This window comes from Argopecten irradians, chromosome 5 (genome assembly GCF_041381155.1).
Source record: "Argopecten irradians isolate NY chromosome 5, Ai_NY, whole genome shotgun sequence".
Taxonomy (NCBI): domain Eukaryota; kingdom Metazoa; phylum Mollusca; class Bivalvia; order Pectinida; family Pectinidae; genus Argopecten; species Argopecten irradians.
This window is the reverse complement of record NC_091138.1, coordinates 47,390,409-47,413,066: the sequence shown is the minus strand read 5'-3', so window position 1 is coordinate 47,413,066 and position 22,658 is coordinate 47,390,409. Positions and strand designations below refer to the sequence as shown.

Below are 22,658 nucleotides of genomic sequence, written 5' to 3'. Positions count from 1 at the left end.
ATATATAATACAAAAATCTTTAAATAAAATACGAAGCAAATCCCTTTTTTCTATGAAATCGTATCGCCGTTATCTCATCCAATCAGAAGGGACGTTTCAAACAGCGAAGCGTTTTTTCCTTTATAGGCTGATTAATCAGAAGTGTAAGTCAATGTAAATACTCGTCATAAGCAAAAGTGAAATACGTCGCATAATTGATGGTCTAAATATAAGACAACATTACAAACCTACATAGAGTCTATTAACTGGATTTCTGAAAGAAAAAATGTATCTGCATGTTCCATATCTTGATTCACAAAAGGAAAGCTCTTTTCTTCTGATTTTTGTTTGGCATATTTTTCATAATTTCAAATATGTGCAATCTTGTGTCTTATTTGTAGAATTTGACTGATGTTTTGTTTATCAGCAGTTATTTAAATACATTTGTTTTAAATCTCAGGCTAGGAGAGGGCTTCTATAGGCTTAGCCTGTTGCCCAATCCTAATGATTATTATCAATAAAATTTGAACTGAAATATAGACCTATTAATTTTATTACTATAACTTTATAAAGGGGCGGATAACTCTGAATAACACGCTAGATCGGGAGGAGAGCGATTTACACACCTTTGTAGTACAAGTGACGGACGGGAAAACGCCCGAGAGAACCGCCTTTACAATGGTAAGTTACTACATAGGTCGGTAAAATTAGAATAAGTTGTTTTAACGTTAAGGATTCTATAAAGTTTTTTTTATATTTTTTTGTGAAGCCAAACAAATACATTTATAATATTTCAAAACAAATAAAAGTTTCAATCGGATTTTCATTTTTCGAAGTAATAACTAGCACTGTGTTTATTGAGGTTGATAATTATTAAGCGTTTGTCCGTTACAGTGCTATGAAATTCATTGGCTTTGAAATCTACACATTTACTTCAATTGACTTCAATTGTCTAATCTTAGCTCTAAAACTTGGAATGTTAACCTACTATATTAACCTCCTATAGTTGAAATATAACTATACTGAAATATTTGAACGAATGTTTTAAGCATTGATGTTACTATTTTTGAACTTCATCAGAGTATGAAGAAATTTTGTTTGCAAACTGTGTGCATCCGCGTAGCGGATTCTCACAAAAATTGCAAACAAAATTTATTTCATAACCCTATGACGTTAACAAATAGTTTCATCAATGCTTTTAATTAATTCGACTACTTGATAACATAGAGTACGTTGAAAATTACGATTATTTTGATTTTCCAATGGAATTTTTTTCTAAATCAATACGCAACGTCGACACCTCTATTGTGACGTCATGATTACGTCGGATTTTTGCGGTATTCTTAGATTTTTTCTTCATTGCATGTAAAGAAAAAGAATTTGCCGATCAGAGAGTTGGATTTAATATGAAAACAAATAAAAATTGATTATGAAAATATGAAAATGGATGTGCATGTGATTTCAGCATGACATACTGGTATAACAGTAATACTTACATACTATGACATATATGATTAAAGTTGTATGGTCTATAACTTTCGCTCTTTTTGTCATAGTGAAAACTGTTTAAGTGTTATACATATTTTTCTCTCCGTCTGTCTGAGTTTTAAACTTTCTAATTTTATTCTTTTTTATAAAGTTGCAGCACTGGAAGTATTTTTAATTATAAAAGTTAAAAACCTTTTTTTAACGTTTACACGTGCAAAATGGGCTCGAAAGATGCCGAATCATTCCGAACTCTTCCGAACATCGTCGTGACAATCTCGAAGTAAAACGATAGTTGTGAAACCAAGAGAAAATGTCAACAATTTTTCATAAACAAAACATGTGGTCGACCTCAGCAGACTCTATCTACAAAGAAAATAATGCTCGTACATTACAATATTTGATACACACAATATTTTACGGCAATGTGTAAATTGGTTGTTTCAAATACTTAATCTGTGGACATATACCAGCATAATTTGCTCATATAAACCAGAAGGAAAACGTAAGTAAACACATGTGCGCTTACGCTAGTTACCTGGCTCACCACGTGCAGGTCGTGTCGAACGTCAGCCACGTGATATGATTCGGAATCCGACAAAACGCGAAGTCACTGAACACGGCGGTGATTGAAGGCGCTTTATTCAAAACCAGGGATATATGATACCTAGATTTCGGCTCCCTTATAGGGCGACGTATGCTTTTAGGGAGCTAAATCATCAAGTTACATGTCAATGTTTAAATATCAAATGTTTAAGTTACATATCGTTAAAGTGAAATTAGCAGCAATATTATAACTTTAATGTAGTGGCAAGCAGTTATATTTCAGGTACTCCATTAGTCTTAGAAGATAAAGGTGTAATAGGACTTTTAAGAAAATTTAAAAAATAAATGTTCATAAATTATCTATTATCATTACGCTATACACATGCATATCAGTTTATTTTTTATTTTTGTTATTTTTTTAAGTCTCACATCACTGTTTACAGGTAAATATCCGCGTTATAGACGTGAATGACAACGCGCCTCATTTTAACAAACCATCATACGAATACACCATAACAGAAGGAACCTACACCATGTCTACATTCGGAAATGTATCGGCTACAGACAGGGACACCGGACGGAACGCCGTGATAAAGTACAGCTTGGTCAATTATACAGGTACATAATCAACCCCCTGTACAGGTATACAAATTACCCATGTTCAGTCTATAGACATTTAGTTTAAATTTCTTCAGTCTGTGACAAAAATGTGGCAGAATTTTAAGTGTAATTTTTGTGCTAAAAGTTACTTTAGACCAATTTCTCTTTTCGATTTAACTTAAAATTCGAATTTCGCTATCCAGGCGAGAAATTATCTTTGCGAAATTCTTTTTAAATGGAAATCGCGAAATTTGATAATCGCGAAAGGAAGTTAATTTACAGTATATGTTTCTGCTAAAGCTGAATATGACAAAATTGGCAGAAAAAAAATCTCTAATTATATTGTTATTGGGGGTTATAGTGTGATTAGTTATATTCAAAACGCTTTGGAACATTTTTCAATGCAGGTGAAATATTTGATGTTGATATCTCGACTGGCGCTCTCGTTGTAAACGGCACCATCGATAGAGAAGAAAACACAGAATACACCTTATTATTACAGGTACGTTAACAACCAAGTGTCAACATCTATGGTTTAAATGCGTTTAATCAACATGATGAACTTAATTCATGTAATATGTATGTTTCATTTAATTGCTAATAAATTTTCGCAAAATATTTTGGTCACTGAAATTCTTTTAAAATCTAAGTTGTGTCGTACAGGTCCAAGTATCTTGAATTTATGTTAATTTCTTATGATCAGGACTATTTATGAGACTTATCAATGTTCAACCAAGCTTACTAAATCTCTATCGATTCGTGTCATTAAGTCTCACATGCAATTTAAGATTACATATAAAAACCCGGTTTATATTTAAGTCCTTGGGAAATTAAACACTTCTTCAAAATTATCTAGATTTTAGTATGGCAATGCTTTTATTTTTATGCTCATTTCTTACTCAGGTATGAAAATATATTGCTAATGGAAGCAATTTGCTCATCATTCCAGTGTATTTTTCTCTCAACATTTCATTTTGGTCTCAATAATTCCCTTCATTCAAACATAACCATATATACATACATACATGGTAATGTTTTAGGCTGAGGACCAAGGTGTACCGGCTCTCAACACAACAGTAGTCGTGAGAGTTAAAATTGAGGATATCAATGACAACTCGCCAAAGTTCCTTCACTCAAATTATACATGTTCTGTCTTGGAGAACGCGCCCTACGAACAGGTGAATTATTACATTATTGCATTTTACAGCATACGCAAATTTATGCATAAGTGTAAATCGGATAACTTAATAAATAAATATTATATTTGATTTTAGCAGTAAATGATCGATGATGAACTGTCTAAGACAAATAGTTTTCACTGTGATCAAGTAACATACTACCTTCCTTTTTGTTCCTTGTCTCATAATAATTTTAAACAAAAATTCCGAGGCACTTAGCTAAACATATCACATTTGTATTTTTTTTTTTTTATGTATTACATTTTTCATCCAAAAATTGTCTTTTAAATTTACTATTAGCAATGCGAATCCAGCCATCACTGAACTCTTGTTACAATTTCCTTACAGATTTGTAACGTATCTGCTACGGATGAAGATCAGGGATATAACGGTACCGTCGTATACAGTTTTCAAGACAGCAATATTCCGTTCTACATCAACCCTATAGGTAATTTAATCTATACGGTTATACTTATATCATGTGGAAATTTGTATGATATTGTAAATCGTATTCAGTTTTCGGCCAGGAAACCCGAATGTAATCAAGAAGATATCAGATCATGTTCTAATAACATGTTACTACTTATGTTTCCAAGAATAATGAACTTCCCTTATTTAAACCATTTTCACCCTAGATGTGGTTGTATTTAGTTTAACGTCCTATTTACAACCAGGATCACCTTCGAATTTGATATGATCATGTGGCTACGGTAGTACAATATATAATATGTGGGTTACTGGATTCTAAAACGACGTGGAATAAAGTATAAGTTACCGTTGATTAGTCCCAGATTCCGGTGATTATGAAAAACATGAAACTCACGTCAAATGATGACGTCATAATCACCGGGAGTTGGGACTAATCGACGGCAAATTGTACTTCACCCACATCGTTTTGGAATCTCGAAATCCCTGTATTGAAATGATATTATCGTGTATTGGTTTGAACATGTTTCATCGATAAAGTAGAAAACATCAACATTTTGAAATGCATATCACATCTTTATGTGTAACATTCTAAGCGTTGTATAGACTTACATTATTCTAAATTATTGCTTTCTCAGTATTGTCACCGATATTTGAATATTTAAATTCCTTTTTATGCACATTAATGAGTTTTCTAACCTTTGCGGGCATGTATTGATTTTGACGATATAATTTTCACGACGACTTGAATTATACTCATATAATAACGACATCACAATCGATATTGTCTTGCTTGGGAGATAACTCTAACATAAAAGATGGAATACAGTCTGTTATATACACTTATCTATTCTTCAAATTACAGATGGAACTATCTCGAAGACGGGCACCACTGATTTTGAAACCAAGAACATATATAATATAACTATAGAGGCCCATGATCTTGGATCTCCGGAACTCAGCTCTAGCGTATCATTGGTCATCGTCATTGGTGACGTACCAGATACTCCCCCACACTTCCCACGCCGTGTATATGACCTCTCTACGTCATCCTTCACACCTCTTCATACTGTACTATTGAATGTGACGGCAGGCGATGGCAATGTAATATACACAATTCCTGGTAGGTATTAAGTTTATATTGTTTATAGATTACATTGTGTTTATAAACGTTTTCCAATGTTGTTTATGTTATTTTACTAGGTTTTTGCCCGAATCGGTGGTACACAATATCTAGTACTGGTTTTATTTGTTAATTGTTTATAGACCTACATTGTATTTCTACTTATTATATTTTACTATGTTTATGTCTGAGTCGGTCGTACACAATGTCTGGTACTGTAGGTTATATTTGTTTATTATTTATAGACTTGCATTGTGTTTGTAAAGGGTCCTGATTTTTATTATTTAGGTTTATGTCTGAATAGGTCTTTAAAATGAATAAAGATCTTTTTACGGTTTTGCTTAGCATGTGAAAATGCCGAAGAATTATCTGACATTTCTCTGGATAAGGCTAAACAATTTCTGCTTTGTCCTTCAAATATACGATGCATATACCGTTAGATATTTGTATAGCGATATTTATTTAACAAACACCCGAAGAGAAAGACAGCCAAGACATATTGTTATCTGGCTCTCGATATAAGTGTAAATAAAGTAATTTCGACTGTTTTTAGGTGAATTTTGCTTGAATACCGTCACAAACACAATTTTTCAGAAACTATTGACTGGTCAATCTTTTGCATGCGCTTAATTGTTGACTTCATAATTACTTGTTGACGTCATAAACACCGGCGCTCCGGACCCAAATGTTCTTTCGACAAATGTCTTCTCAAGAGAATCTGAAAATTTTAATATTGCGGTTCAGGTAAAAAAATAGTTGTTTCATGTCATAACAGTCAATAATCAAAACTCTTTCCCCTCGGTGTTTGGACCAACCCTCTAAACTGTTTCCCTCGGCCTCCAGCCTCGGGAAATAATTCATCGGGTTGGTCCAAACACCTCAGGAAAAGAGTAATGACTATTGCCTGATATGGCATGAAGCAACTGTATACTGTTTCATTATTACAAAAATTATACTCAAAATATATGGTTTCATGACTTGACTTAATGTCAACCGACTTCAATTTACCGCGTCTTATTGGCACTGATGCATGTCTAATATATTTTCACGGTGACTGATTTTGCATTTTAGAGTCGTATGTTTCTACTCTACTATGTACCTTCAATGACTTTCGCAATTTCCTACCGTCCTCTAAGTATGTGAGATTTGATCTCATCCGAAAATGAGTTTGTGTAGAGTACAACTGTAACAGAAGAAGAAAAATGTAGGGGCCTAACCGGGGCTCCAACCCGAAACCTCCGAACTCGAGCTGTCTGGTCACCAATGATCGACCCAGTCCAATCCCGCCACATTTACTTCTCTTTTTAATCTCTTCGCTCTCGGCGACATGCAAGGCCCTTATATCATAACCATAAAAAGTATTTAGTTGTGCACCATTTCTGTAACAGGGTGGAGGGAAATGTAACGGTCAGACAGGGGCTCAATCACTAGCCGGATGTACTACAAACTGAGTTAACTTGTCCCCGATGGTCGGCTCAGTCCAATTCAGTTACATGAAAACTTATTGCGTTACATCTGTATACTTCCAATTGTTAAAATCAATTTTTTTTTCATGGAACAATGTATTTGTGATTTTAGATGGTATAGATGATGCGCAGAATACGTTCTGTATAGATCACGTGAGCGGTGTTATATACCTCTGTAGGGCGATGGTCCCTAAACAGTCTACATACGTCCTGACTGTTGAGGCAGAAGACGCTAATTTGACAGACACAACTGTGGTTAGTATTTTGCTTTTGAGTTATTTCCCTTTTTTATTCTTTTGATAATTGTTTACTGATCATGAAGTGGTCAATCGCAACAGCTCAAAGTGAATATATACACAAAGATTTAATGAAAGTGAGATAAAAAAAAGAAAATCCTTAATAATTTTCTTAATTAACACTATTTAACATAGGTTGTAATTCACGTGCGGAATGAGCCTGCAAGCTTTAGTAAAAGTAACTATACCGCTGATGTCATGGAAAACCATGTAGGAGTGTTGCTAGACCTTAATACTACAGAGGAACTGACAGGAATACCTGTACACTACACTCTAGTCTCAGTCCAACCCAAAGGTACGTCGGACGAACTGTTTATAAGGCAATAGTTTCACAAAATATCATTGATCGGCTTATTCAAAAGGTTATAAGTTTAATCATTTAAATAGCAAATATTTCATTTCTGATTTGCTGCAAAACTTTTGATTGCATCTTCATTACACTAGTACGTAGGTATAAAATGGATTTACAATGCATATGTATTTATAAGCACAGGTACCGGTGTATATAATCAATGTGATTAATGCACAAATTTATGGTAATTTCATTTCTTTTCAATTAAACCTATTCAAAACCTATCATATTAGAAGTATCACCAAGACGCAGAAGGTACATTTAGATTCAACGCTCATTTCAAGATTTAACTCCAAAAATCAATAAAACAATTATAGCATCTTTATTTCGGTCAATGCATTGTTACATCGTCTACGACCACGTCATATGTCAATACTTTTCTTATGTCGATATAACCATTTATCAACCTCATCAATGTTTCATATTCGTATAACAATATGAATAAATCTTTATTGTTTTTCATCACATGTATGTTATAGAATGTGAAAAGTGCATACAAACTCTTGCATTAACAAATGCATGTCTTATACGTTGCAGACAACGGTTTTATTGTGAATGCTACCACTGGAGAAATATACTGCTCAAAGGAACTGGACAGAGAAAGGGTCAAGACGTATACTCTGGTCGTGTCAGCAGAGAAAGTTCGAAATAGCGACAGGTCGAAACGTTCCACAGGAGGTAAAACATCACTAAACAGACGCCATAACTTTTGATGCAAGGAAACATATGTCATTACAAACATAATTTGTATAAAAAGATAAAAGCATTAAGAGAAATCGGTTGTATATTGGATTTAATTATAGATAAGACTCAAATAACATTAAAGATACGCTTATTTGAAGCGGGCGTATACCATATAATGATAAGACTTCGTGGGCGGGTTATTTTCGCTATATTTACTTGTCAACGAAATCAGCAACTTATTAACACAAGCGAAATACTCAAAAATTCATAGACTTACCTACGAACAATAGTTAATAGAAGTAGAGGAATAAGGGGACCGTGAACTTTAGCCTCAGCGAATATTGACCCCGGGAATTGAAAGCACTCTGCAGTATTTCAGGTAAATGGTAACACAGATTAGATTATTATCAATGGATCTAAGAAGAGAAAAGTTTGATTATTTTTTTCAGAATCTTTGGGGCAGGTGACTGTGATTGTAAGAGTCGGAGATATGAACGACAACCCTCCCCAGTTTCCACCCGATACGAAACTCCTATACCGTGTACCATCTAGTCTGAGAGTAACGTCAAAAGTGGCAGAGTTACAGGTAGGTAAAATAATCTTAAAAAATAATGTTATTGTATCCTATTTGTTTTACATTGTATCTTATTTATTTTACATACAGATATTCTCCAGGCACAAAACAAACCAATAACATTAAACTTACGACGCACCAACACAAAAAGTTATTAAAGGTTTGCGAACGCACTTAATCATTTTTGCAAGGGTCTTTATTTTACATTATCTTAATTCAATTATTTCATTGTATCATTTCATTGTCTATCAGGCCATTGATCCAGACGAAAACAGTATTGTAACTTACCACTTGGAAAATAGTGATGAACTGCCATTCATCCTGCGGGAGAGCGACAAAGCAGCCAAGGTACTCTTGAAAAATCATCTAGAACGACCATCCTACAATCTGACAGTGTCGGCCACCGACCAAGACGGTTACTCGGCCAATGTAACTCTAACGGTAAGTCAGTGTCATTATCAACGGATTTACAGATATTTCTAATATAAGATTATTGCATCATACACTTCATAAGTTTATAAGTATACAATACTAATCTGATATAAACCTGGATTCAGTCGCAAATATGTAGTGAAAATGCCGCAAAGTGTAAGAAATTGATACCGGATGGTGTGAGTGAAAATCGGAACAAACACAATGAGTCATGTATTTTTTATACACAAAAGCGAGCAGGACAGAATGAGGATAAACCGGTGTTTATATGGTACATGCTTTTGTTTGTTTAAAACCTGATATGTAACATAAAAATAATAAATACAGTATATGCTTCAATGCACACTGATGTTTGTTTGAAGGTAATAACCATACCGGATACAAATAGACTTACATATGTAATACCGATGTCACCACAGGAATTCGAGAAACAGGAAAAGAAATTAATTGCGTAAGTTCACTGATATTCTAGCTCTTTTTAACATGGCTATGCTGATGATTTCGTATCGAAATGTACATCCTAACTTTTTTGATACCGTAATACAAATTATATTATATTAAATCAGAACAATTTATTATTTCACAATAAATTTTCGGAGGCGCAGTGACTAAGTGGATGAGGTTAATCTTGACTTGAAACCTATATAAAATGTACTTCCTCTCTCTTCTTCATCACCTCTGAGGGAGTCCTTAGTTCGAAACGCTACCCATGCGGTACAGTTACAAATGTACTAATCCGAAAATTGATGGATTAAGTGGATATCCGTGGTATTTCCGGTTTTCCCCATGCTATTAAAAACTACTAAACATTTAGCTCTGGATGAGAATTAAAGACCAATGCCTCAACATCCAACCATATATTCTTTCACCTTTGAGTTCTATTGTTCGAAACCCATGTGGTACAGTATACAATCTGACTTCCGAAAATTGATGGATTTATTCGTGTATTCCGGTTTTCCTCTATCAAATCTACTAAACATTTAGCAGGATGAGAATTCTTTCACCTTTGAGTTCTTAGTTCGAAACCCATGTGGTGCAGTTGCCACGGACCTCCAAAGAAAGATATTTTGTCGGGTTTTTAGTCTTTCCTAAACTTATTGATATTTAGTAGGATGATAATTAAATAGATCAATCTTCCACTGTCTAGAAATTTGAGCTCGGTGCTGGGAGTTAATGTGACGACAGACGGATACGATACACACGTAGATCCTTCCAAGTAAGTACCAATGACGTCATAATTACGTAATGTTGAACTTCTGTAAACCAACTGATTTTCGCCTGCGATAAGATTTCGCGAATAAAGAGAAATCGCGAAAATAAATCGCCGCGTTATTTATTGTTAGTGACGTTTCAATAATCTCATTGTTATCTCAAGTCACTAAGTCAATGAGTTTAGCTGCTGAATCGACAGTTCGTTCTACATTAAATTCTACTGTTTATTAATATCTCCCATAGTTCATTGCTGACCCCACATTCACCTCTGTCAACGGTACACGGACTGGCTATCTGTCAACCTCAGGTCACAGAATATTGAATCTAGTGTATTCGCAAAATAATTCATAATTGTTTGGTTTAATATTGAATGATCAAATTATGATTTGTCAGAACTGACAGTCGTTTACAGGAAAATGATACCAAAGGAAATTTACAATATGTGTCAAAGAGTTTAGTATGCGTCCGAAATACGTTTTTCGTGGATATTGATTTCCCTGTGCCGTTTACAGAGGTGGAATGTGGGTATCGCGATGCACGCTTGGAGAGATTGATTGTTTTTCAGAGAAGCCGAGATGGCTTCTGTAAAAGGCTATGTTTACCTTCTCGTACCAAATTACCATCTCAGAACTAACACAGTAAGCTAGTCATCAAATAAAAGTTTGGAGATCGAAACGTCAAGATGAAATCATTTTGTTGGTTGTGTTACATTGAAGATAACCATTTACATTGATTGACTAAAATTTCATTGTCGTCTTCGCATATTCTTTCACAGGACAGGTCTGCGCATTATTGCTAGAAACATGACAACTGGCCGTCTATTGACAACGCAGGAACTTAGTAGGTAAGTCGAATTGAAATTTACTTTTCTCATAACACCTACTATAATAAAAAGGTATCACACAATAATATTTACAAACGATTTTCTTCATTATATGGAATTGCACCTTTCAGATTCAAAATGCAATTTCCGTACGGTTTATAAACGTGTTATTATGAGGTAGATAATACTGTAAGTCGACTCTTTCTGCTGGTTATTACATTTTGCAATTTCCATTGTAGATGTTAATTTGCTGAGATAATCTTTTGAGTATTTACATGGATCACACGATTCGTGGAATTAAATCGCACGCTAAAGAACGTTCCTTTGCAGTATTTAGTAATCACTTTGTTTATGAATAATTATCGTGAAAATCGACTCTTTAGGACACTTGTTATAATACACGAAACAATGATTATGTAAAGTAAATGTATGTGATGTTATTCGCTAACGTCGTGCTACCGATTTGCTATTAGCTGTATCACATTAAAAAAATAATTTAATATTTTCATTACATTAAACAGTTCAAGCAAATGAAACCAAACTTTTTAAGCGATGATCAAATATCGGTTATTGATGGTCGCAGTTGTTATCTACGAAACAACTGTAATGAAAATGTAAATAGTTAAATAAAAACAAAAAAAAATTTAACCAATTGAAACCTTCTTTTACTGTCTTTCAGTTTGATAAGTTCTAAGTTTGCGGACATCTATAAGTTATTCCATTGTACTGGCGAAAGTTGCTATGTACATTCTAAAAGTATAATGACAGCTCCAGAAATAGCATTGCTAGTCATAGCAGTACTAATATTCGTCACGGGAATACTGGTCATCTTCATCGGTAATCACTTATGGAAGCAGTGAGTATTCCCCATATACTGGTGTCGTACATATTTATGTGGTTGAAATATTGTAACGACATTCATATTTTAAACAATGCGATTCTTGTAATGTGAATTATAGTAAAATAAAAATAATGATTCGTCTCACATACGGTACAATTTTGTTATACGTGAACATTTGAGATTATAAAAATAAGAATGCCTAATATGCAGTATGTAAATATTTTACATAAAGACGTTGGAAACATTATGCAACATACAGCCCCCCCCCCCCCCCCTCTTGAAGAGCTCGACGGCTTTATAGTGTAACATACTAAGTCCAACTCGGGTCCAAAAGGTTCATGATATCACATTTTTTTCATATCCCTTTTATAATATGTCACTTCATTATTACTTTTCGTTTGCATTATTTTACCCTCATTGATATACCATTTTGTCATTTGAAGGTTCCACAAAGCTAGAGAAGAGGAAATGAAAATGTGGGAACTCGAGAGTTTCCGGTCGAACGGAGGAAGCCATATTGACAATGGAACCGTCAACCCGAATATAACAAATATAGAGACGTCATTTGCCGATTTAGACAACAGGTGAGATGATACTTCTTTCAGCTGTTTCCTATGATGATTTTTTTGCGTTTTTATTTCAGGTACAATGCGCATAGAAAAAACTATGACGAAATAGATTTTTTTTCCTAATTTCCCAATGACAAAGCAGCACTCAAACAAGGTTACACATAAAGATGCTCCACCGCCGACAAAGCATAACCGATATCCATCACTTGAACAATAACTGGTATATAATCGTATTCATATGTGTCTAAGACAGAATTGCATATGAAATAATTTATTTTGGTTTCGATGCATGCACAATTAGTTCTTTATTCCATATAGGGCATATGCCGTGGATTTTTATGCCGTGGATTTTTTTCGGGATGCAATTAATTATTTTTAATATTTCTTATCTTTGATTAAAATGAGAAGCTTAAACTTTTCAATGGTGCTCATAGTGAAAAATGAGTAGCTTTCGTAACTAAGGAAAAAATACTTATTCGCATGCTCCTATTATTTATAGAGAAAAATACCATCCGTGTGTGGTGGAGCATCTTCAAACAACATAGTAACATTTTGGCATCAAAGTGATATTTTAAACCACAAAGCGATATTTTGTTGTAAATATTCAAAATAATTTATAGCTCTTTGGAAATAAATGCGTTAATGGCTTACATGAAAAAAATATCCCTTAAAGCTTGAAATGACATACAGTGCATGGTTTGTATTGATAATGTTACTAAATCGAATACATGTACGTAACTCCTTAAAAAACATAAATCATATATTATTTATGGAAACGTAGGAAATATCATTCCTTGCAAAATGTTTTCTAGTGCAGGCATTGCTTATCATTAGAAAATATCATTCTTGTTGTGTATACTGATCATTATTTATGAATTTAATTCATTTTTCCAGTATACCATACTACTGAACTAGGTAAAAATGCAGTGTTGTATAAATATTATATGTTGTAATTTCCTTTAATTGTGATTTTGTTCATATGTTCACCCCTTAATATCATGCTTTAGATCTAGTTGTTTTCTGTTTTATTTATTTATTTAGATTAAATATGTTTTGTTGTATTATTTATGTGTAAATATATTACTGTGTCACTTTTAATGTAATCTTTTTATATATATATAAGTTACCACTTAAGAAAAAGACACAAATGACTCGATTGCGAGCGACCAAATCTTTCACCTTTTTAATTCAGATCTGCATTACATGTGCTATTCAGAAAGTTCATACACTTTGTCTTCCGTCCTATTGCAATTAAATTCCCTGCCAATTAACGATTGCCTGTGCTTATAGACCTAACACACATATTTGTATTATAGTTGTATAAAACATTTATACATAAGTTGAATAATTAAATTCTTCGACATCAGTAAAAGAATATATTTTGGTGTAGGAATATTAGTATAATGTTTCGATAGATTGCCTTAAATGAGTTTACATTACGATTGCTTCCATTTATAAGAAGTACGCGAGTTCGATAACACCTGTGAGAAAGTAAGTTTAAACTATGTATGTGTACATTTTTCAAATGTAAGCAAACATGTGTTATGTACTTTCGACATAATGCAATGATAAAGATCAAAATTATTGTTTCATTGACATATTAAATACCTATGGTAATGAAATGTACTTGAATATGTCTTTTGACTCGAAGTACTGTAGACATTAATTCCTTCTTGATTAAGCATTATAAAATACCATGTCTATTTTTAGTGGTAGCGTGTCCTCAGGGTTAGCTGCTAACAAAAAGAGAACTGTACTCTACGAGTCACAGGAACTGACGATGAACTTCGATAACGATGCATTCTGTCTTGAGCCTCCTGTAACAAATGGTGCAGACAGCGGCGTGGAAAATGACTCCTCATCAAATTCCAGTAACACGGACGAGATTGAGGCGCCTAGTCCTGATGTTTTCCGCGGGACAGGATCGTTAGGACAGACAGAAAGACCTGGACGTCCTGATCAAGGAACGTCAAAATCTACAGAGCATGCGTTAGCGCTACCGTCACAGCCGTCACAAGCAAGTCTGGATAAAAATCAAATAACGGTGCTACAGATTGATATGGACACAGGAGATACAAGTGACGATAATATTGATACTGACTATGAAGAAAAATTGTCCATAAACTCAACAGATAGCAAATCCATAAGATCATCAGACCCAATCGTGACCAGTGCTCAAATATCGGAACAAGTTTCATCTACAGTTGAGATCCCTGAGACAAATGTCGACAACGCAGACATTGACCCTAGTGTTGCAGATGACAATATCGAAGAAGAAATGATGACATCTTTTTGAAAAAAGAACAGTTGTCTAAGGGATATAAATAATAGTGTCAGAATATCTATATAATGGCCTCAGAGAAAATTACAAAACTAGATAGATATAAGATTCTCTGTATATATCTATGTATACCGCCGGTGCAGTGATAGTCAACACTTCGCGGTATTTAGGACAACACCGGGAAACATAAGACGACCCGCTTTACAGAAAATAACATTTTCAGTTATATGTGCCGTAATTCTCATACTCAAGAATTAAAATATGTTTAATATGTTTTTTATCACCAAAATGTACCAACATTTTCAGAAATACAGCACTTTCAATCTATTAGTACAATTAAGAGCTGAACATTATTTTAGGCAGTACTGCCAAAATTCATTATATTTACATCTTTAGTGAAGTGAAACGAGTACCTATATGTACGTTCCGACAATGAAGCCAAATTGTGACCTACAATTCTATTTTTTACAGTGTTAATAGTAATGGTTAAGTGATTTTTACATGAAGGTTTTTCATCTAAACATTCAAAAATGTACAAAGGGCATAAAACAATTACAACACATTATTTTTGTATTGTAACTTGTTACATTAACGAATAACAGAAAGGAGAAACCAGCAGCTAAATTCAAAACACAATTTAATTATATATACAATATTATACAGAGATGGTTTACAATATCTAAAGTAATTGGTGGTGGTACAAGACTAGTACGATGATTTAAAGTGTTACTTATCTGTATGCGAATGTCCTGGTATAATCCTTGATCCTTCCAGGTTTCAAATTAACAATAATCACGAATCCACAAGGAAATTGAATGTCCACCGATGATTTGTAAAGTTCCAGGCAATATGAATAACTCCACACAAAATGTTGTAATAATCCACAGATAAAGTCACAATAGCTCTCCCAATAGAATCTTATATGGCGCTGTACAATTCTTGGTATGTCTTATTACAGGTCTCATTACAGTTCTGATTAGCCTTGGACAGCTGGAGTATATATAGCTAAACCGTAATTCAAGAATATTGGAGAACCTTCTACTTCTAGAAATATCTAACCAAAAACAGTAAACAAGTAAACACACATAACTTTCTGGAAATAGATCATTCTAGATCTCTACCTAAAATCAACATGTTTACAAACATATTTGTTTATACATGATTATATTCTAGAAAGTTCTATAACCTAAATCAATGATATGACCTTCATAGGATGTATTGATAAAAAAAGCTATAGGAGTTATCTCCCTTATCTCATAACTACATGTATTTAGTGTCATACATAACACACCCCTCCTTAAAGAAAAGAAAGTTTTCTTGAAAAGGAAAACTTTCTTCAAATATTAAGTCATATTTAAATCCTTGATAAAGCATCTGCTAGAATATTGTCTTTCCCTTTGATATGTTTGATGTCAAGATTGTATTCTTGCAAAGTCAAACTCCACCTGAGAATTCTTTGGTTTTTGTTTTTCATTTTCCCAATGAATGTCAAAGGGTTGTGGTCAGTAAAGACCAACACAGGCACAACTGTAGTGCAGAGATACACATCAAAATTGGTTCAAGGCCAAAATCAACGCTAAACATTCTTTCTCAATGGTGGAATAATTTCTCTGGTGTTTGTCAAACTTTTTCGAGAAATAACAAATTGGATGGTCAATTTGTTCAGTACCTTCTTGCATCAAAACAGCACCAACACCTACATCACTGGCGTCAACAAACAGTTTAAACTGTTTATTAAAATCTGGAGCAGTCAGAACTGGTGAGTTTGATAGTATGGCTTTCAATTTCTCAAATGCAGACTTACATTCGTCTGACCAAACAAATTTGACATTTTTCTTTAACAAAGCAGTAAGTGGAGCTGCTATAACAGAGAAATTTTGACAAAATTTTCTGTAGTATCCAGCCATACCAAGAAATCTCATCAGCTCTCTCTTGCTTCCAGGAGATGGAAAATCTATAATTGATTCTACTTTGGCCTGAACAGGTTTAACCTGCCCCTGTCCTACAACATGGCCTAAAAATTCAACAGTTGCATGACAAAATTCACATTTCAACAAGTTTACAGTCAATTTCATGGTAGTGAGTCTTTCGAAGAATTCACGAATCCCGCGTAGATGGTCTTCCCACGTGTCGTGGTAGTTGATGACGTCATCGATGTATCCATCACAGCCTTCCAGGTCTGATATCACGCTGTTAAGAAGACGTTGAAATGTTGCCGGGGCATTCTTCATACCAAACGGCATAACTTTATACTGGTACAAACCTTGTGAGGTTACAAATGCCGACACTTCTTTAGCTCTTTCTGTTAATGGCACCTGCCAATACCCTTTCAACAGGTCAAACTTGCTTACGTACTTGGCTTTGCCAACTTTGTCAATACACGAGTCAATCCTTGGAATTGGATAAGAGTCTGTTTTACTGACAGAGTTTACTTTTCTGAAGTCAGTACAGAACCTGTATGTCTTGTCTGGCTTTGGCACCAGAACACATGGAGAGCTCCATTCACTTTTGCTTGGTTCAATAATATCATTGTCCAACATGTATTGAATTTCTTTCTTTAAGTGTTCTTCTTTCAAAGGATTGACACGGTAAGGATGTTGCTTGACAGGTGGCGCATCGCCTACATCCACGTCATGATAGATAGCATCTGTTTTGCCTGGTGTATCCGGAAACAAATGATTAAACTCAAGTATCAAATCTTTCAGTTCATTGCGTTCCTTTTCTGATAGATGACACAGTTTCTTGTCCAAGTTCGCGAGCACATCTGAATTCCGTAACTTAACACCACAGTCTAAACCTACATCTTGTACACCACCATCTAAGTCTAATTTACAAATATCAGCTGTACTTTCACTTTGTGATGGTACAGAGGCCAAAGTAGCAATAGGTTGAGAGGTCTTGCTCTCTTCTCTATCTACATATTTCTTAAGCATATTAACATGACATAATTGAGTTTTCTTGCGCCTCCCTGGAGTTTGTACAATGTAGTTAACATCATCAACCTTTTTCTCAACAATATAAGGTCCAAAATATCTAGCTTGCAAAGGCTGACCCGGTATTGGTAATAGAGCCAAAATTTTGTCACCTGGATCAAAACTTCTTGCACGGGCATCTTTATCATACCATGTTTTCATTTTGGTTTGAGTAACGGCTAAATTTTCTTTTGCCAGTTCACATGCCCTTGTCAACCTTTGCTTAAAGTTACACACATAATCTAAGAGATTCACTTTAGAATCTTCGTCCAAAATTTTGTCTTTCAAAATTTTCAAAGGACCACGTACAGTGTGTCCAAACACAAGTTCAAAGGGACTAAAGCCAAGAGATTCTTGTACAGATTCTCTAACGCCAAACAACAACATGTGTATACCTTCGTCCCAATCTCTTTTGTTTTCAAAACAATAAGATCTCATCATATTCTTCAATGTCTGATGAAAACGTTCTAACGCACCCTGAGACTCTGGATGATAAGCACTAGACTTATACTGCTTGATCTGGAGCTGGTACATGACTTGTTGAAAAATACCAGACATGAAATTCGAACCTTGGTCCGATTGGACAGCTTTTGGAAGACCAACCAATGTAAAGAATTTAACCAAAGCCTTGACTATGTTAGGGGCCTTAATATTTCTGAGTGGAATGGCTTCAGGAAAACGTGTGGAGGCACACATAATAGTTAAAAGATACTCATTCCCAGACTTAGTTTTGGGTAGAGGACCTACACAGTCTATAATGACTCTACTAAATGGTTCCTCAAATGCTGGAATGGGGTGCAAAGGTGCAACAGGGATTTTCTGATTAGGTTTCCCTACCACCTGACAAGTATGACAAGACCTACAAAAATCAGCCACATCCCGTTTCAACTTGGGCCAAAAGAAGTGATCTAAGATCCTGTTATAAGTCTTGGTCACACCTAGATGCCCTGCCATAGGTACGTCATGAGACAAACTTAGAATATCTTGCCTATACCTCGGTGGGACAACTATTTGATTGACAACCTTCCAGTCTTCCTCGGGAGACACATCAGGGGGGGCCACTTGCGCATCAACACACCTGACTGACGGAAGTAACAAACCGGGACTTTCTCAGCCTCTTCCTCACTCAAAGCCCGATTACACAATAAGGAGATTTCAGGATCTTTCTCCTGTTCTACTATAAGCTCCTCTCTAGACAAAGATGATTTACTCATCATGTCAGACAAAGAAGTACCCTTGTTAGGAACAACTCTATTACTATCAAAGTCTACAGGATTGCTCAAAAGATCACACTTGCTCCCGACATCCTCTATATCATGAGCCAAGAAAGTGTCACCTAACCCTGGACTATAATGATCCTCAACTACTGCAACATCAGAAACCTTCTTACTCATTGAACGAGTTACAGCACAAGAAGGGAAAATACCAGGAAATTCCTGTTGAATAGACTCAGCATCATCTGTTTTATCTGGAATACTGGACACTAAGGGATCTACCCTAACTTTCTCTCCAGCCAAGTCATTGCCTAAAATGAGCGACACGCCCTCTATCGGAAGTTCCGTCTAACACCAATGGTGACAGGCCCAGTAACCAAGTCTGACTTTAAATAAACACAATGGAGAGGCACATTAACAAAACCTAACTCTACACCTTGAAGCAAAACACTACTACCAGATGAGGTCTCCTCAGACAAAGGCACTACGCCATCTAATATCAAAGAATGAGAAGCCCCAGTATCTCGCAAAATCTTCACAGGTTTCAAGTTGGTAATATCACTAGTAAGTGAAACAAAACCTTCAGAAATGAAGGGAGAGTACTTCTCCAAGACACTATCAGACTCTGAGCTCTTAATCTCAACAGACACCTTAGAATCTTCCACAATATCACTAAGTTTTTGACTAGGCTTTGACATAGCTAACACAGAAGGAACTGACTGTTTACGCCTTTGCTCCTTACGCTGGAGAGAATAACATTCAGACATAGTATGCCCTACTTTCTTGCAGTAATTACAAACAGGACCAGAAGGAGACCCCACACCTGCCCTATGATCTGTTTTAGAATCAGACTTAGTCTTATCACCTAATTTAGGTTTGTCGTTAGAAGGGCCACTAAAGGTTGGGTTCCTAGGCTGACCAAATTTACTAGTACCTGTGGTACTGTTTTTGTCTTGAGAACTGTTTTTAACAAATGAGCCTTTGTGGGTGAGAGCGTAATCATCAGCCATTGTAGCTGCTTCACTAAGTGCTTCAACTTTTCTCTCATCTAAATGAGTTTTTATGTTTGTGTGGACACAACGTTTAAACTCCTCTATCAACAATAATTGCCTCAATTTACCGAAATCGTCATCAATTTCTTTAGAATCACACCACCTATTAAATAATTGTTCCTTTTCTCTGGCAAATTCTACATGAGTTTGTTCATCTCTCTTTCTTGAGTTTCGAAATTTCTGGCGGTAAGCCTCAGGAACTAACTCATAAGCTTTCAAAATAGCTTTCTTGACTACTTGGTAATTTGAAATATCATCAACAGATAAAGAAGAATAAATGTCTCTAGCTTTACCAATCAAGACACTCTGAAGAAGCATTGTAAGCTTATCTTCAGGCCATTTCATACTATCAGCTATTTTCTCAAAATGTAGAAAATACTTGTCAACTTCTTTCTCTTGAAAAGGAGGAACTAACCTAATATTTCTACTGACATCAAAACCTCTGTTTCCTTGTAAACCCCTAAAAGTTGGATTACTTGAACCGTCTTGAGAAGCTAGCTCTAATTCTTTAATTCTAAGTTCTGTTTCAGCTTGAATTTTCTGCTTCTCTAGTTCTAACATCTGATCTCTCTCGATCTCTTTTTCTTTTAATTTTCTTTCCATTTCTTTTTCTCTTAACTCTCTTTCTTTGTCTATTTCTTTTTCTCTTAACTCCTTTTCTATTTCTCTTTCTCTCATTTCTTTCTCTATTTGTTTCATTTTCATTTCATTCTCTATTTGTTTCATTTTCATTTCATGTTCAAGTTCCATTTGTCTAATTTGGATTTCTGAAGTGACTGTTTCCTCTATACTATCTAATGCACTAGAGTCAAATTTGCCATTGTCAACAAAATATCTTATAATTACATTCCTAATTTCAGCTTTCCTCAAATTAGTTTTGATAGTAAGGCCTAAATGTTTACCCAATAATAGTAAATCCTTCTTACTAACTTGCAAAAGAACTTCCAGGGATGGCGCTTTAACAAACTGTTCTACCTGCATAGTAGTCATATTTATCTAGCTGTTGGTTTCAAATGTAAACTCAAAGTTTGTACACAAAATTTTGAAAATTTCTTAATTAATTTTTTCAAAGTTAGATTTCACAAATTGAATATCGATCTCGGACACGAGCCCCCAATTTCTGTTACATTAACGAATAACAGAAAGGAGAAACCAGCAGCTAAATTCAAAACACAATTTAATTATATATACAATATTATACAGAGATGGTTTACAATATCTAAAGTAATTGGTGGTGGTACAAGACTAGTACGATGATTTAAAGTGTTACTTATCTGTATGCGAATGTCCTGGTATAATCCTTGATCCTTCCAGGTTTCAAATTAACAATAATCACAAATCCACAAGGAAATTGAATGTCCACCGATGATTTGTAAAGTTCCAGGCAATATGAATAACTCCACACAAAATGTTGTAATAATCCACAGATAAAGTCACAATAGCTCTCCCAATAGAATCTTATATGGCGCTGTACAATTCTTGGTATGTCTTATTACAGGTCTCATTACAGTTCTGATTAGCCTTGGACAGCTGGAGTATATATAGCTAAACCGTAATTCAAGAATATTGGAGAACCTTCTACTTCTAGAAATATCTAACCAAAAACAGTAAACAAGTAAACACACATAACTTTCTGGAAATAGATCATTCTAGATCTCTACCTAAAATCAACATGTTTACAAACATATTTGTTTATACATGATTATATTCTAGAAAGTTCTATAACCTAAATCAATGATATGACCTTCATAGGATGTATTGATAAAAAAAGCTATAGGAGTTATCTCCCTTATCTCATAACTACATGTATTTAGTGTCATACATAACAAACTACCGTTAGTAAGGCATTTGAAGTCATTTGAATGATTTTTATAGCTTAATTCATCAAACCTTATGGTTTTCAATAGATTAATGAATTAAAAATTAAATGTCAAAATGTTCGGCCTGTTACGGCACATATAACTTTTTTAAAAAGTTTTTATATTTCTAAAATTGTTCTGGAATTAATTAAAGGTATATAATTAATGGTAAGTTTTTAACGTTTTTGACTCTGCATAATTATCAAACTCGTTTTACAGTTAAAATTTAGAAATTTAAATCCATTTCGGAAACGAAATATTTTGGAAACGAAATGGGGCTTTTTGAGCAAAGGAACAAGGATTATCGTGTGAGTGTAGTGTGTATGTAATCGTAGCCGTTATGGTACCTTTGGTATTCTAGATGAATGTCTGTTTATGAAGCATGTACTCTTGCTGTGCAACATAAAAAGTCCATCAGTACTTTGCTCCTAGAAAAGGGAAAAATTATTTCATGTGTATAGAAATTCCATTATTTGTTCACGAAACAATGCTAACAATATTTTCATTTTTAGAATAAACATCGATGCATAATTGTTTATAGATTCTTACATCGTAACCAGGGAAATAACGAAAGCAGCACATAACGCATATTTCATCATTCAAACTATCGTTATGGATCTTTTGAGTTTATCATACTATTTACTATTTTTACAATATTGAACTAGCTTTCAGTGCAATTTATATCGACATATTT

General features: G+C 34.5%; 1 protein-coding gene across 1 annotated transcript in view; it reads left to right on the top strand.

The window, feature by feature from the left end:
• LOC138324074 (protocadherin Fat 4-like) overlaps positions 1 to 15,465 on the top strand; it is a 47,281-nt gene extending 31,816 nt beyond the window's left edge. Inside the window, exons 45-61 of the mRNA XM_069269092.1 lie at positions 553 to 660; positions 2,454 to 2,628; positions 3,018 to 3,112; positions 3,651 to 3,788; positions 4,137 to 4,236; positions 5,080 to 5,337; positions 6,916 to 7,058; positions 7,235 to 7,394; positions 7,989 to 8,129; positions 8,585 to 8,721; positions 8,962 to 9,150; positions 9,504 to 9,592; positions 10,289 to 10,357; positions 11,129 to 11,197; positions 11,856 to 12,032; positions 12,461 to 12,601; positions 14,297 to 15,465. Coding sequence (XP_069125193.1) covers positions 553 to 660; positions 2,454 to 2,628; positions 3,018 to 3,112; positions 3,651 to 3,788; positions 4,137 to 4,236; positions 5,080 to 5,337; positions 6,916 to 7,058; positions 7,235 to 7,394; positions 7,989 to 8,129; positions 8,585 to 8,721; positions 8,962 to 9,150; positions 9,504 to 9,592; positions 10,289 to 10,357; positions 11,129 to 11,197; positions 11,856 to 12,032; positions 12,461 to 12,601; positions 14,297 to 14,882 — 2,775 coding nt within the window. The 3' untranslated portion in view covers positions 14,883 to 15,465. The remainder of the gene's footprint in view (positions 1 to 552; positions 661 to 2,453; positions 2,629 to 3,017; positions 3,113 to 3,650; positions 3,789 to 4,136; positions 4,237 to 5,079; positions 5,338 to 6,915; positions 7,059 to 7,234; positions 7,395 to 7,988; positions 8,130 to 8,584; positions 8,722 to 8,961; positions 9,151 to 9,503; positions 9,593 to 10,288; positions 10,358 to 11,128; positions 11,198 to 11,855; positions 12,033 to 12,460; positions 12,602 to 14,296) is intronic.
• Positions 15,466 to 22,658: the final 7,193 nt, after the last annotated feature.